Source organism: Nymphaea colorata, chromosome 2 (genome assembly GCF_008831285.2).
Source record: "Nymphaea colorata isolate Beijing-Zhang1983 chromosome 2, ASM883128v2, whole genome shotgun sequence".
NCBI lineage: Eukaryota > Viridiplantae > Streptophyta > Magnoliopsida > Nymphaeales > Nymphaeaceae > Nymphaea > Nymphaea colorata.
The window spans coordinates 8,557,273-8,573,505 of NC_045139.1; the positions used below are offsets into that span (position 1 = coordinate 8,557,273).

Consider the following 16,233-nt stretch of genomic DNA (forward strand, 5'->3'; position numbering starts at 1 on the left):
GTCGAAAATGCATGGTATAGTTGGAAATGGGATTGAGACGGATTCAATACTGTCATTATTTGACTCTGCGAGCCAGCTAGTTCCTAGTTAAGTTATAAATTTTTTGTAAATTTATGAAGAAAGTAAGTCTGTTGCAAGTTCATGTTCTGATTATTTCATCAACTAAAAATGAACAACATTTCATATGAATATTTATTTATATTGAATATAGTTTGTGTTATTTCATAATTCAAAAATTAAAAAATTTCTATAGCAACACAGTTTTTTAAAAAAAATGCAATTATTTGACGATCCTAACTACTCGACAGACCTTAACTTATTATCTTGTAAATGGATGATCCAAACCGATTAGGGTGGCTTGCAATTCCGATCAGCTACACAAGAACTAAAAATGGAACTACTTGAATCGGGTAAAAGTTTTGTCTCTTGTTGATTGATGAAAGTACGACCCGATATGTGTTATATATGGATTTAAGTTTAGATTTATTAAGTGGATTCTCTTTCAAACCTATGTCTGTTGTTGGATCCATGTCTTTTGTTGTTTGTCAATTTCCAACAATGCAAATAATATTTAGGTGTGGGCCTATTTAGTCGCTGAGAATCTAATGAAAGAAAAAATAAACTCAACTCTAAGGGGGTTGAAGTTCTAAAAGTTATCTCCTACGCAGTCATATAAATTGTTTCATCACGTATAAGACAGGTCTGCGGTTAGATGCTTAAAAAGAATAATGGATTATTGAAGAAAAAATAATTTGGAATTTCCTTTTGGTAGCGTTTGGATATCTGGAACTAATAAATACTCAGACTTAAAACGGCTGGGTATTTAGTACAGGGCATTTTAGTGGAATTTTTGTTCTGCCTTCGATTTACTTCATTTATTTAATTTTCATGGAACTTTGGCTCCGGATGTTGAGAGGTTAACATGCAGAAATTTTTTTCCAGCGTTAAAGTTACACATGTTAGTACTAACGTTTTATTATGGCTCCAAAACTTCTAACACTAAAGCCGAACTTGGCACCAAATTTGCAGTAAAAACTTTCCTTGAACTAATGTTTCATCTCTACATTAAAGTTTCAGGTTTTCAAATGAGCCCTTTGTGACAAATAGCTCAATTAGACATGTCTTTCATATAATAGACAAGCATGGGCGTCGAGTCGACCTGACACCCGAAACTCGAGTTACCATTAAAACCTGAGTCCTAATCCAATTAAATTAAAAAATATATTTTTTAAATTAAAATAATATATAAATATAATTAACTGTAATAAAATATTATATATATTCTGAGCTTATCAAGCCTAACAGGCCACTCGAAGCCCTTTTCTCAAGCTCGATAGCCCATCCGTAGATGACGTCATTAAATAGTTTTCAAAATTTTGCAAGAAACTACATACATATAAAAAAATTGTTGAAATCCAACGAACCCCTAATCAGATGAAGCTAAGTCAACCCGGAAATTTTTTTGTTTAGAATATTTTGCCGAATCTATTTTAATATTAAGCTTTATTTGAGTTTGGACGGTTAAATTTAATTTGGGAAAACAAGAACAAGCTAAAAAGGCTCTCAAGTCCCCCCCGTTCTAAACCAGCCAAGAGCTCCTCCCGAGTTTGAAAACTCTCAAGTCCACCGTTCCAACCCGGAGCGCTCTTGTACCTCGAGCCATCTTCTTTCACTTGCACTGTGGATCTCAGTAAGCCGCCGTGAACCCAGGAGAGCAGCTGAACGACCATGGCAACCACCACCAAGAGAGGAGAGAAAGAGAGAGAGGAAGTGGCTGTGGAAGGTTTAAAGAGAAAAGAAATGGAAGTCTTTCGACTGCAATAAGAAAGAGAATAGAGAGAGAAAGAAATCTTCGACGATGATAAAGGGTCTCAGGGAGGAAGGGAAAGGTTCAGGCTTCTTTTAGAATGTGTCAAACAGAGGTAAAAAAAAACCCTGAATAGTAAAACCTCAAAAATCACCTTTGACAATACCAAAGACTACTGACTTATCATTAATCAACAGACCTATATGACAACTCTCCTCCAATCCACATGATCGGCGAGAAGAAAATTCACATTTAAGACGAAAGGGGTCAAGCATGTAAATGAGATGAAACCCACATGCATGAAAATTGGAGAGAGAGCAATCAAACGAAGCAACGTAGAGCTTTAAATTCAACTTGGAGATGCTCACTTTTTCAGAAACAACCTATCCCTCACCCGTATTTGACAAGACTGCAACCTTCGTACGCCAAAAAGCAGAACTCTTAATAGTGCAAACATCAACAATTTATTTGCCAGACTTTGGAAAACCATTTTCATGCGCTCCTATCAACGAAGTATGGGAGATATCACAATCCCAGCAATTCGGACAAGTATTTCCACCACAACAGCAACAGTGCCACAATCTAATATTTTATACCGAGGCAAACCGACACATATCCGAGAAATTATCTCCATAAATCCTTGCGATAAAATTATCCTTTGAAGTTCGAAACCTTAGTTCAAGAACCAAAATAATGAAAAGCACGAGACAAAATTGTAACTTCAACGTAAAACCTACAGTAATTGGAAGGCACACAGCAAGAACAAAGTAGACTCGTCCCTCTAGATTGCTCCCAGCAAAAACAAAGTTGAGAGCTCCAGCTTTTCTCGATCAAGCAAATCAATATTTGATAGGCGCAAGCACCTCAAGCTGGGAACCAAGCTGCTCGTCTGCAGCTTTCTCTGCCTTCGTTCTCAGTTTGGTCAACTGCTTCCGCCTCTCATACATCACTTGGGATCTTGCCTTCCTCTTAGCCTCCAATTCCTAAAGAACGTAAGGGAAACAAATGTCAAACGTACCACTCAGCGATTCCAAAATGAAAAAAGAAAGGTTCGTCCACACTCGACTGAAACAGAGCAATCGAAACATATAGCTTGTTTTGAAATAAAAACTATTTCATTAACAATTAAGTAAAGAAAACGACTGTACTTGCTAAAGTGATATGTAATCTATACAAGTAAAGTTACTTAGACGTCAATTATGCCCCAACAAGTCAAAATCAAATTTCACAACATGTAACAAATCATCACAATTCCAATAGAAAATTTTAGTTTACAGTTCTCCACGCTTCAACAGGTTTCTTGGTCCTTCATATACATACATATTATTACATCGTTGCAACAACACCCTTCCAAATAACAAAACCTTCCCCCACCCCGACATCGCATGGGCGTACCACATCCAAAAAAGAAACAAGGGAATATAAAAATGGATGTCACATAAGAGGAAGGTTAAATACGAAAATCGAATTAGTATTAGAATATATCAAAAGAAATTTCCTATACATTTATTTTCTAACCTAACTCTAAAGCGTAAAGAAGAAAACACAATCCAGGCCTTGAACCTACACGTCGAGTGGAACTGAGTACACATGTAAAGGTGGTCATTAAAGGAAGAAGAGAAAATACGATTAATTTAAAGAAGAAGGAACATTTCCAAAAATTCCAGAGCACACAAAAAACCGTCATATACAAATGCACAATCATTACCAATACGCCATACAAAGAATCACTTCAAATAAAATGAATAAGCATCTCCCAAATGCAGTCACCTAAGGATTTCGCCCCGAAGTTGCATTTGACAAATGACCGCAAAAAGAATTTTTCAAACACGCCAACGACCAGAAGCCATAAAGAAAGAGCAGAGAAGTGAAACTTGCCTTGATGGTATCATACTGACTCCACCCAACCTCTGACGACAGACGACCAAGGAGGCAGTACCTGTGCCCAGTCTGAAGCCTCAAGACCCTACGTTCCCAAACACATCATTCGAATGAATGTGAAAACAAAATCCGGGTTACTACAAACTCACAGATATACCAAATCACCAAAAAATGAGCAAAAACTAAAATGAGAAAAATGGAGGAAACAAAACTTACTTGAGAGCATCAGGTATGACCATCCTCTTCTTCTTGTCGTACGGAGGAGGGATCCCCTCGTACGCCTTCAAACGTGCGAGGGCAGCCGCGCCACGCTTGGTCTTATGAGGAATCATTCTGAATCAGAACGACCAACAAAAACGACGAAACGAATCAGGACACGAAACAAAGATGCCACGAATCAGAAACAACAAGTCAAATGCCGGAAAAACGAAACGACAAATAACGAAAATAGAAGCCGAAAGCGAAAAATGGAGGAAGAAATTAAAGGGAGTACCCGCGGATGGTGCGCCAGAGGATCTTGGCGGGGGCGCGGAAGTGGATGGGCCCGTGGGAGGGCTTGGTGTTCATCCGCTTGCGGAGGAAGCGGAGGTACTTCATCTTCTGGCGGACGAGGCCGCCGGAGAGGCAGATCTCCTCGCACCTCACCACGACGATCCTCTGGCCGTTGAGGAGCTCCTTCGCCAGGATCGAAGCCAGCCTCCCCAGCATGTGGTGCCTGGCGTCCACCACCACCACCCGCGCGCACACTCCCGAGCCCGAAACCATCTTCTTCCTCCTCCTTCCTTCGCCGCCGCTTCGGCACGCTCTGTGTCTGGCTTCCGCCCTCTCTTCCCCTCTGGTAGAGATTTGATGAGGGTTTGCGCCTGTCAAAGAGCTAGGGTTTTATAACGTGCTTTAATGACCAAAAAGTCCTTAACTTAATCAATTAATTTCACCGCTGTATCCTCAACTTAGTTAGGACCCAGCGACGCAAAACTCGAGCAATTCGAACTCAGCTCAGCTCGCATGTTTATTAGGAGCAAAGCTCGGCCTAGTTTATAAGTGCGACTTCTAAGGCTTCATTGAGCTAGCTTTTCATCGCATTGATTTTTCTTCTTCTTAATTCTTTTTGGAAAATAATGGAAAACTAGTGGATATTTCTGCTTAATCTCTACAGTCTAATCTTCTTGCAAACAATGACTCAAATGATTCTCATTAAAGCTAATATATAAAGATATGTTAGCTAACTATTTTCTAAAGACAATTCTAAGAAAAGAAAGCACGACACAAAGGCAAACCCAAAAAGTTCAATCATTTTCTTTTCAATAACTCTGTATGTCTTTGGCTTCAAACAACATCTTGATTCCATATTAGGTATTACATATGTGTGATTACTCCAAAACAAGTTGGAGTACATATGATTAAGTCCATGTAAGATTCTCTCTTGATGGATTGATGTTTTTCATGTTTTACCAAACAATATTATCTTCCTTCACCATTATAAACTAAGTTCTTGCTTCACTTGTCCATCTTAACATTATAACAAATTAACAACGAACATAAAAATAAGTTATAAAAATCAAATACGTCAAAAGTTTCTTCACAGTCTCGTACCTTATCAGACAATACAACAAAATCTAGGTCTTACTCCTAATGCATAACGACAGAATCATAATCATGCATGAATGTTGGGAATGAAAATGAAATTGTTGTAGCATCTATAGGGTACATGATTAGATGAATATAATCATATGATTTGACAAAGGCATGGTTAAAAATAAACCAGAAATGGCAATTGAAGAATACAAACAAGAGAGAGAGAACAATAGCATGAGCAGGTTTCTCACATGCTTCTAGTTTAAATGTGCGCAACACCACTACATCTAATATGTCACATACTTGAAACACTAAACATAAATACATTCCACTACATCCTAGTACATTTCCTTACATCCAAAGCTAAAAAAATTAGAAGGCATAGAGAAGAAAATATTAACCACATTTGATGATACACAACCGACGCTATTTTTTACATACAAACAGGCAACATAAATAGAACCTTAAGAAACAAGTAGTGTACTACTAAAATGAGAAAATGGAGAAAGAAGTGACCATATTGACAAACAACGAGTGGAGAAAAACCTCCATTCATCCACGAAATCCAACTCTCATCGGATCTAAGAGGAGAAAACGAGAAGTGGAACACGATTTTGTCCCATTACGAGATCAGCGTGCATACAGATCTACATCAGTCAAGGAGGAACAAAGAACATTGTCCAACAAAGAGGAAATCTTAGAGAAGAGAAGAAATGAGGGTTGAAGCAAAAGAAGCAGAGGACGAAGAAGAGGGTAAATGGAGCCATAACTACAGGAAGAAGAATATGCAATATTACGGAGAGGAGAAGAAAAGAGGGTTGAAGAGCACTAGAGCAGAAACAGAGGATGAAGAAGAATGTAAGAGACAGAAATGAAAGATTTATTTTTGCAGTAGCAGAGATAGAATATGGTTTGCAGGTTTAAAAGAAGAAACAGAAGACGAAGAAGAAGAAGTTGATGATGAAGAAGAGTGTAGGGACCCATTGCCTCTGCAAGAAATGCTTGTTGGAACAAGGGGGGGAGAGAGAGAGAAGTTTACTTTCACCAGTGAAGGCATAGCTAAAGAAGACGCTGCTGGTGCTAAAGAACCTGGTACGTAGTTGAGGCAAGTGCGACAAGAGAAGAAGGGAATGGAAAGATGCACAAGAAGAAGTCCAAACGAGCAAAAACATATTTTTGCGAAAAAAACTAGACCCAGATCCCATGTAAAATGCACGGTAATGTTTTTGGTGCTTGATGTAGCGCAGAGAAATTGTACAGACCCAAAATTTTTTTGGGTTGTATATTGTTTTTCATATGCACTAAACACGTACTGATGAATTATATTTAATCAATAAGGTATGCTATCTCAAGTTTAAGCTTGCATCTGTTAAGAGTTCAACCAAATATCCCTTTTTTTCTGTCAATGCATGCATATGTTTTTAATGTAAAGAATATATATTTTCATTGTTTTGATGATTAGAAAATATACTTTGAACTATGAAATGGAGCAAGATGGCCTTCCATTGATGCTGTTAAGTGCTTATCTAGTTCACTACTTGCGTTGACACTCAAGGTTGGTTGTTAAGTTGTGGACTGGTCCGGAAGAGTTCAGTGTAGCTGGTTGGACTTGTGACTGGTAGAAAGTGAGTTCTTGGTTCGATTCACATGGGTGCCAACCTCTCATGCAAGCTAATGCAGGACTAGATCATAGGGGAAGGATAAATGGAGATCCTTGACTTCTTGTTCCTCAATAAGGAGGAGTTATGTTTTGGACTTATGAATACAGAAACTATGTATCCCTTTCCCTTCTACGAGGAAATGTGAAAACAAAATAATATCATGCTTGAGAACATTGCTAAAGATTTGGAAAGGTAGGACTAGATTCACAAGATCAGGTTCTATGCTCTACGTGCTTCCTTTGATTTTCTTATCTTGAGAACGCCATGAACAAGACATCCTGTTTCTAGGTAGAAACAAATGGAACAAATGCAGGCCCAGATGGATCGTGTTTGCTTCAAGATGGAACGGACACCCCCTCACTATAAAGCCAATTCGAGCTCGATTTTAAGCTCGACTAAAGGTCGATTAGTTTATAAACGAGTTGAGCTTGAGCTTAACTGAGAACTCTAGCTTATAAATGGGTTGAATTCGAGTTACAAGGATTCTGCTCTATTAAACTCATGTAAGCTCGTTTAACTTAGGTTTTTTTTTTTTGTTTTTGTCGAATCAAACGAGAAATTGGTAAACAAGCTTAAATTAGTCAAACTTGAGCCGGGACCCTAGCTGACCTTGTATTGTTGAACTCAAGCTCAAGCTAAGCTCGAACCAGGAAATATATGAGTGAGTCGAGTCGAGATGACAAAAATCAACTCGGCTCATGTACAGTCCGACAAGCGAACATACACACCCGTGCGCGCACACACACACACACACACAATTGACAATCCGCTCTTTTTCTTTTTTTTTGTCTCAACCTTTGGTGAAGTTACTTTCATGAGTGGAAGTGCCAACGACAACTTGTGGACATTTTGGGGGCCTTTACTTTTTCTGTAATTCTTAAACGGCTAAATTTTAAAAACTTTTCAAATTTTCAGGTGGAACAGGCTCCTCTCTTTGCTTCTGGCCCTGATCTTGCAGGGAGCTCCTCCGGGCCACTATGGAAATCAATATGAAAATTTGGAAAGAATGATACGATCTGAACGGAATCTTTAATGTGCAGAAATCGTTCAAGTTAACCACTTTTAAGTCTTCCTCATCCATCAATCTGCTGCAAGCTTACAAGGCTCAATACAAAGTTAAAGTACTCCAGTTCTGTATATGCAAATGGGACAATTTAAAAACAAAGAATGTACACAATGCCATCAGATGGAAACACTGTTGGGAACTCCTCTACCAGTCACACCAGGGCCTGATGTAGGTAGTAGTAGCTCATAAGGAGGAATTCCAGCTCCAGTTCTGTTCTTAAGACGTGTATCTTTGTTCCGTCTGTGGATGATCTCTTCTATCTCCTCGATCCTTGCTGAGAATCTGTCAAATGCCAACTGGATCTTTTGCTCGTTAGTAAAATGGGCGTGATAGGGTTGCACTTGACCCAAATACTCTTCGTCTGGAGAATGTGTTGATAATGTGTCCTTGACAGCCATGATTTTTGTAGCTTGAACCTGAGTTGGTAGTGATGCAAGCAATGTTGCTTGAGGGTCCAGAAGCAAATCTTCAAACTCCGGCTGATCCTCTCTTGGCATTAGTTTTCTCATAAGTGTGGGACGATTCGGCATGTATCCTCCATATGGGTACTGGCCAAAATTCACGGCTGCATGCTGCCCAGACGCCACCCAGATCATTGTGGTGAGGACTCCACACAAGTCCTCTTTGGTGTTCAGTTGAGGCCACCATGGCTCATTCCTCTTATCAGGATGGCCTTTGTTCTTTATCTCATCCCACCAACATTGAAGCTCCGTATCAGACTTAACGCTGCCTGGTTCTGAATAGAAGTGTGAAACATAGTCTTCAACCCAATCTTTAATGGCTGACCATATAAGAAGTCCATCTGCAGCATATGGATAGTCCTCAATAACAAGCTTCACACCAAGGGCGCTTGAAGGATCCTCCACAGCCATGCCCCTGAAATTTCTAATGGATTAGAAAGATGGAAGAAAGCACATTCTGAAATAACTTAGATACTTACAGGGTTTTTTCAAAAGGAATTAAGCAGAAAAAGTCCCTTCATGCTCATGTGTAACAGTTCCAGTCTCTCAAAGTTCTATTATTTTTTTGAGTAGAAACTTAGCTTCTTGAACTCTTTAAGCTTTTAATAGCTAATGGTTGGGAAAACTGCAACTCGTCCATGAACAAGCCCGAAGGATTCTAAGGCTTAACTGCAATGTCCTACAGTCAACTACTATGTATGACATTCACATAAAACACTAACGTAAATGACGATCGTTATGTAGATCAGTCATAAGCCGTTCATAATTCCAAAAAGCACAAACCGTAAACTGAGTTTGCATGACTTCAGATAAGTGTGTTGATTGGTTGGATGATTTCATGCACATAAATTGCAATTACTGTTTAACATAAAACACACAGACATACAAAACAAATGCTCACAGAAAAAGAAAGATTGGATTAATGGAAGTTATAACATTGAAACTTTCTTTCACGCCATGTAAGTAACAAATAGAAGGAAAGAAAAAATATGGAGGCTTCAGCAGTCTAACCTATCAATAAGACTCTTAAAGAATCTCACCTTCGTATTAAATCTGCAGGTAATCCCTCCATGTCAAATCGCCACAAGGCCTTATAGGCAGCTGAGCTCAGCTCCATAGCATATTTTCCTGGACTGAAACATTCTTCAATAATTCCACCTCCATTTATCAAACTCTGTCGAGCCAAAGCATTGATTTCTAAAGTATACCGCATGTGAGGATGCAGCAATTTGTAGATGGGATGCATTGAGCTCAGCTGTCTGTTAGTTGCAATAATATAAGGTTCCATGCATGCATGGGTCCTCAACCTGAAACAGTAGACTAGCATTAAGCTACATGGATCTTCACCAGGACAATTTCATGCTGATGCCTTCAATCACGAACTAAATATGCTGTTCAGGTAACCCAGTGCAGGACCGCTGGCAGAAGCAGGAAAATGGATCGGCAGTTGTTCAATTACTTAAAAGGCACATCTACTTACCAGTGATTTACTAATTGGTGGACACCAGCATCATTTGAGCAGACATGAGCTTTGGCCATTTTCCAGGTCCAGTGGCTTGTTGCGTCGTGACCGGGGGTATAGACATGTTTGTTCCTTGGCATGGATGAGGTAGGGGGAAGGCTGAGTTCGATAGCAATTGGTTTCAGTGTACCACTCTCGGTTATGAAAAGGACAGTCCGTGATGCATAAGCTTTTCTTCCTTCCAAAGAATTCATTCTTTTCATGTAAGGCAAGAGTATATCATGGTAGTCGAGTATAAAGAGTCTCCTCTCCTCAATTGCCTGAATCACCAATCAGGATGATAAGAAAGTTAACAAAGAAATAATGCAGAAAACCATATGCATTGACATACATCTTCCAACTTTCAAGGTATTTCTAGAAATACTATTGCTGCAACAGAAATTTATTAGAGGATTATATGGGTTTATTTTTTAGAAAGATCAAGGTGATTACATTTAACAAGTTTCTGCGTTGATGTATTTATACTCTTAAGAGCATAAAATTGATCTTCTTTTACTTCAACGTTTCCTATAAAAAAATTGGGAAGAAACGAACTTTTTTAACCTAAGACATAGAACAAAATTAATAAAACTGCACTTTCCACCATTTGTTCAGTTAATGCCTAAAAAATGCAATTTCCCCCTTAGCACCGATTTAATGGCTTGCTCTGAACTTGGCGGTGGGGTTGAAGCTGGGACCATGCAGGGGAAATCGAAAAGTGCTTCCATGGTCTGGATGTTCCAATTTTCATTTCCCTGCAACTCCCAGCTCAGAAACAGATCTGAATGTTCAGAGAACTTAACCTCTGTCTAAGATATTATATATATTCATATTGATGTCTACATGAAGCCAATCCCGTAGAAACAACAAGTATGAAACGAAAAGATCAACTGTAGTACCTGTTCAACAGTTAGTCCATGTAATTCTCGTTCAAGTAACTCCTCAGTAATCGCTGACTGAGGAGAACCATACGTTGTTGGGTCTAATTTGCTGAGAATTGGAATCTCCTGCGAAAACATTTGAACCACAAGGATCTAGATGAGACAAAAGGCTCCGTTGTGAACATAATATCACTAAAAAAAGAGGAATAACAAATCCACATTAAACACCTTCAGTCTTTCAATATTCACAGGATTTACACCAGCCAATGTTTGACGAGCAAATTCATTATCACGCAGCCATGCAAATTTATCTCCTGAAAAATTCAGTAGGCATATGCTTAAACATGCACAGCCTGCAGACAATCTAAACGTAAAAGAAAGAGACTAGTCTTTCAAGAGTTGGAGTCCATGTCCTTACTGGAAATTACAGCAGGAGTCTTGTATTTCAGCAGCCGCTTGCTAGCATTAGCAGCCCCCTTTAGAACCCTGGGAAGCAATAAGCTCTCAAAAATTCCCTGGTCCTGGTCATGCTTTATAGTGATGCCTTCATTGTACAGCTTGTCAATGTCAGAGAAGCATGAAAACGGATTGTCGTGTCGAGAGAGTGCAGCAGCTATAGATGGCACCAAAGTGTGCAGGACAGCTTTGAGCCGCCCAGCAGAGAAACTGCCCTGTTTTATCTCCTCAAAATTTTCATCTCGGGGAACATACACTGGATGAGGCTTCTCAACCCTACTCTCTGACAAAGGATCTGCCATGACACCAGATGAGAAAAGAATCTCAACTTATGATGAAAATGGTATGCATGTATTCCTGCTCTTGCATCATAAGATAAAGCTGCAAGTAATGCCAACTGAACTTGCAGAGAAGGCTTCATGCCCAGTTGTCAGTTTTAATAAACCGTGTCCATGGCTATTTCTTGAATGAAGCATCAGCATCGATTTTATCCAAATCATAATTAACAAACAAAGAATGCTTCCAAGGAACTTGACAATACCAAGTAGAAGAAAAACTACAGGATCAAAGGAGAGATCAAACATTATACCTGACTTTGTGGGAGGCCGACCGGTGCGGCATCGTCTGGGATAGGGTCTCTCCTTCCCACCCAGAACTGGCCTAAGAAGTTCAATATCCTTGTCCGGGTTTCCCAAGTCATTGTAAGTAGCATAATCATATATCCTTTCGAATTGCTTACGCTCGCCCTGGCCATCCCCGCGGATGCTAACCAGCTCACTCTTTCTAAGTTCATTAAGACCACTGGGTGTTTGTGAAGGCAAGTATGCCTGATTGGAAGAACAAATAGAGGAATTCAAATCAGTGAACATGTTCAAAGAGCAGGAACACAAAGCGGTACGTCATTTCTCTTCTCAAAATGATATTTGATATGACACATGGTACATGAGTATTTCAAGATCACCTGAAAAGATTTGCTCTGATATTAAAAAAGAATCAGCTTTGTAACCAAACCATTCAACTTCAGCCGTTTTGCCAATTTGCAAGCAGAGTATATAAAGAAATCAAGAGGGATTTCAACTGTTACCTGATTAGAAAAGAAGACCCTTTTCTCTGGATTGTCATGCTGTGAGTGAACCCAAGAATTTGCAGGGAAGAAAATGGAACCTTCATCAAATCCCTGGATCATGATCTCCACCAAGTAGAATTCCTTATCATGCAGATTGGTAACAATGACCGCCCCAGGGAGGCCAAAATCAGGATCAACATTGAATTCAGCTGTGTACTCCAGAATATTTGGGCGGTGTGAGTGCTTAGGCAACCAGCCCCTGACGGCTACCTCTGCGCTCTTCTTTGTTCCATTTGTTTCTGAGGAAAATACTAAAAGTTAAAAACAACTTCTGCTATAAGCTCTGAAAATGAAGTATGTGATCACTGCTGGTGTGCTGCCAGTTTCATGGCGTTAAGTCCCGATGCAGACGAAAGGAGCAAAATAAAACGAACCAAGATCATCAAACAGTGAACACCAACAATTGAAGCATTAATTAGATTAGCTCACCCTGATCTACTTCATTGCTCACAAGCTGAAGAGTGATCCCCTGCCCGAATCCGTTACGAAACAGTTCCAACTGGTCCTCGATCATCTCTACAATCCCTTCCTTAATCTTCTTCCTGATAGACACCACCGCCTTCACATCCACCATCTTAGCTCCTGTCGACTCACTGTTAACTACTGTTACCTCTTGATCTTTGCTGATGACTGCCCTGACCACCGACCTCCTCTTGGAGCTCAGTGGATGCTTCTGACTCATCGATCTCACCCTCATCACCCATCTGATTTCATGCTTGTCTGTGATCCAAGGAGAACTGAGTGGGCTACTTCTGATCCTTGGTTGATTGAGAACACTTTGAACAGTCGCCATCTCTGTATCAGAGAAGGAGAGAGAGCAGTCGGCACAAGCTGTACCTTTGGTTATATTGAGACAGAGAGAGGACGAGAGAAACATGGTTACCCTGGCCACCAACCTTCAAATAAATAAATAGCGGGGGGCAGAGAGATTTGTCCAACATCCAAACTTATAATATCAAATGGGATCTCCAAATTCTAGATTTTTGACATGGATACCCAATAAATAAATAAAAACACACACACACACACAATGCTCACCGTATAGAAAGAGGCCATTTATTCGCCAGTGTTCCAAAAGTGTCTGCCATAAAATAAAAAAACGAAACAAGAGGAAGCCTATAGTTGGAATTTTAGATAAAAGAGTGGGGATTACGACTAAACAAACCAACCTAAACGAACAGTCAAAGCCATGTGAAATGATCATGGAGAAGAGAGAGAGAGAGAGAGAGAGAGAGAGAGAGAGAGGGAGGCAAAAAAGAAGGACGCTGCCGATTCTGACTGCATGCAGTAAAGTAGTTGGATTGGTTCATGCGTAGACTTTGAAGAAGCTAAACTTTCTCTTGAATATAAAAATTCGATGTCAAAATAAATTCTGTATTGTTCCAATTTGATCTGATGTCTCCCAAGAGACATGTCAAAAATAAATTCCATAAGTGGAAAAGCCTCACATAATTAATTAGTTTTAAAGCATGTATGATTAATTAATTTTAAAGCATATATGAAATCTGACTTAAATTCTCTTTTGAATCACATAGAGCATTTTTCCATTCATATCAACTAGCAGTTTGTTAAAAAAAGGTGGCACACACAACGTTAACAAACTAAAAGAGCAAGATAAGAGTAGTGAGAGGCTTTAATGCAAATCAAGAGAGAGACGTGACACACACATATACACACTCTTTTATATATATATTAATCTCTTTTATAAGAGAGAGAGAGAGAATCATGTGTCTCTCTCTTGGTTTGGTTTGCATGTGGGTATATGTATATAAGGAAATTGACATCTATCCACTGTCAGATGTAGCCAATGTCTAAATACCATAAATTATTGCTAGGGCATCTGTTGTATGGTGGCATACTTTTAAATATTTTGTCCTTCAAGTTGGCGGAAATACATGGAGCATTTAGTGTAGCTTGGCAGTCGAAATAATATATTATTATTTCATGTATGATCGGGCTGAGTAGATTCATGAAACACTTATTCCAAAGATCCTTGTAATGAATGGTGAAATTTATTATAAAAAAGATAATAATGCAAATATGTGTAGAGGTCCGCGATCCATACAGTCGAGAATTCGTAAAACTTAAAAGAAAAAGGGTATTATCAAGAAAAAAAAAAGAACCTCAATTTTTTTATTTTTATTTTTAAAAAAGGGTAGCCTTGATCTAGTAGAAAGTCCCTTTAGGTAGGTCGGTGACTTTCTTCCATTATTTCTGGTCGACGGTCCAACCCTTGTTCGGACGTACACGTGATTTTATGGTTATAGAGGACACGCACCTTGGCTTAGCCAACCAGCCGGTGGACGCTAGGATCCTTTTGACCAGGCCGACCCACTTTCTAGGTTTTGACATTTGCTGGATCGTTGAATTTTCAGTAATTCAACCGTTCCCTTGTAGTCTTCGGCAAGCCAAGTACGACCCTGGACCGAGCCCAGGATCTAGCTGGGTTAGGTTCGGTATGAAAGGAAAAAATCCGGTTAAGCATTTGGGTCAAGCACACAATGTTGTTAGAATATGAACTTCCAGTAGTACTAGAAAATAATACTTCAAAAAAAAAAAAGTCACCTATAATATAATGAAATCATTCAACGGCTTCTTTGTGTGACTTAAATTCAAGCACCTAAACCAAAAACGTTCACACACTTTCTTACTTCTTCTTTTAGTTTGATTCTACGCACATTCTTACAAAACTTAAATTGATGGGTGTACCGTATTCTACCCAGATCCTGATACAGCTTAAGACTTTAGAAAAGGGGAATAGGGAGTCGTTCAAGTTTTTTTTTTTTGAACAATTAGTTGTTAACCTTCTGCTCACCCAAAATATGTAGAACTTAAAGGAAGTAACTATTTACTATTTAATATCCGATTTCTGTTTTTGAAATAAGTACCATTGAGTTGTTCAGACCTAATTCAGAGGTCCCCAGTTTGAATTACAAATTTCTTATAAAATTCTTTCATGCATGATTGATGGAAGCTGTGGGTTTTTGGAAGGTGATGTTCTTGAAGGCCCACATATCCCTGCTTTTTGAAAAGCAGCAAAGGAAAAGTGAGGGAAAAAGGAAAAGGGAAAAAAAAAAAGCTTCTAAGAACTAAAGGTGAATTCGATGGCAACAATAATTGATGAGGAAATGTGAAAAAGAGGCCAGTTGAGCCACGACGACAGCAACTCAATTGGAGTTTCATATGAACACAAGTTGAGGTACGTACCTTTGATATTCATTATTAACATTATTTTATTTGTTTTCTTTCTATATGTAAAATATAAATGACAAATATAGAAAGGGAAAAGATAGGATGGGATGGGAAGAAGACAAATGTGGTCCGGCCCACCGAAAAAATATCATAACATGTTCAAGTTTCCAATACTAGAACAGCAACTCGATATATAACACTCTTGATGATAATCCTCAAGACAATGACACTTTTTGTTGCTTCTAAGAATATTAGATTAATATGTACGTAGAAGCTTCTGTTATATGTAGATTTCAGGTTTCTAATAAGTTTCTAACATTAAAAAGCTTCAAATTTTCTTTTTGGGAGCTGTATCTGTTACTCAAGAGATCCACCAACCTTGCAATATCAAATTTTTTTCATCTTAGATATGTGTTTCGAGGGCATCAAGCTGGCGGGAGGTGAAAACACGTTCAACAGTTCACTTTCATGAGCAGTTCACTTTCATGAGCACTACCCTGAATTGCAGACAATGGCCGATGGCCGATGCTACTTTCAAGTTGAATGAAGTAATCGTAAATTCACTTGGGTTCGGAAGTAGCCCTGATTCTGGAGGGGGGAGAAAGAAGATGGGGTTTAGGCCTTTT

General features: G+C 39.0%; 2 protein-coding genes across 2 annotated transcripts; both read right to left on the bottom strand.

Moving 5' to 3' along the window:
• Positions 1–2,422: 2,422 nt before the first annotated feature.
• On the bottom strand, positions 2,423–4,548 carry LOC116246763 (60S ribosomal protein L13a-3). The gene is made up of 4 exons (XM_031618626.2): positions 4,182–4,548; positions 3,905–4,021; positions 3,686–3,773; positions 2,423–2,790 (listed from the first exon to the last, which is right to left on the bottom strand). Exons 1-4 carry the CDS (start codon positions 4,451–4,453, stop codon positions 2,647–2,649), a joined length of 621 nt encoding a protein of 206 aa, XP_031474486.1. The 5' UTR covers positions 4,454–4,548; the 3' UTR covers positions 2,423–2,646.
• Positions 4,549–7,967: 3,419 nt separating this feature from the next.
• On the bottom strand, positions 7,968–13,299 carry LOC116248569 (lipoxygenase 6, chloroplastic). The gene is made up of 9 exons (XM_031621443.2): positions 12,845–13,299; positions 12,374–12,654; positions 11,879–12,116; positions 11,252–11,584; positions 11,062–11,147; positions 10,852–10,959; positions 9,932–10,233; positions 9,492–9,758; positions 7,968–8,866 (listed from the first exon to the last, which is right to left on the bottom strand). Exons 1-9 carry the CDS (start codon positions 13,290–13,292, stop codon positions 8,107–8,109), a joined length of 2,823 nt encoding a protein of 940 aa, XP_031477303.1. The 5' UTR covers positions 13,293–13,299; the 3' UTR covers positions 7,968–8,106.
• Between the last annotated feature and the right edge of the window lie 2,934 nt (positions 13,300–16,233).

Coding starts and splice junctions, on each gene's coding strand:
- LOC116246763 (XM_031618626.2), bottom strand. CDS start 4,453: ATGGTTTCGGGCTCGGGAGTGTGCGCGCGGGTGGTGGTGGTGGACGCC. Junction 4,022..4,181: donor CTCTGGCGCACCATCCGCGG/GTACTCCCTTTA, acceptor GTTCTGATTCAG/AATGATTCCTCATAAGACCA. Junction 2,791..3,685: donor GTCAGTATGATACCATCAAG/GCAAGTTTCACT, acceptor TACGTTCTTTAG/GAATTGGAGGCTAAGAGGAA.
- LOC116248569 (XM_031621443.2), bottom strand. CDS start 13,292: ATGTTTCTCTCGTCCTCTCTCTGTCTCAATATAACCAAAGGTACAGCT. Junction 11,585..11,878: donor TCGGCCTCCCACAAAGTCAG/GTATAATGTTTG, acceptor GTGTCATGGCAG/ATCCTTTGTCAGAGAGTAGG. Junction 10,234..10,851: donor ATGGACTAACTGTTGAACAG/GTACTACAGTTG, acceptor TTGGTGATTCAG/GCAATTGAGGAGAGGAGACT.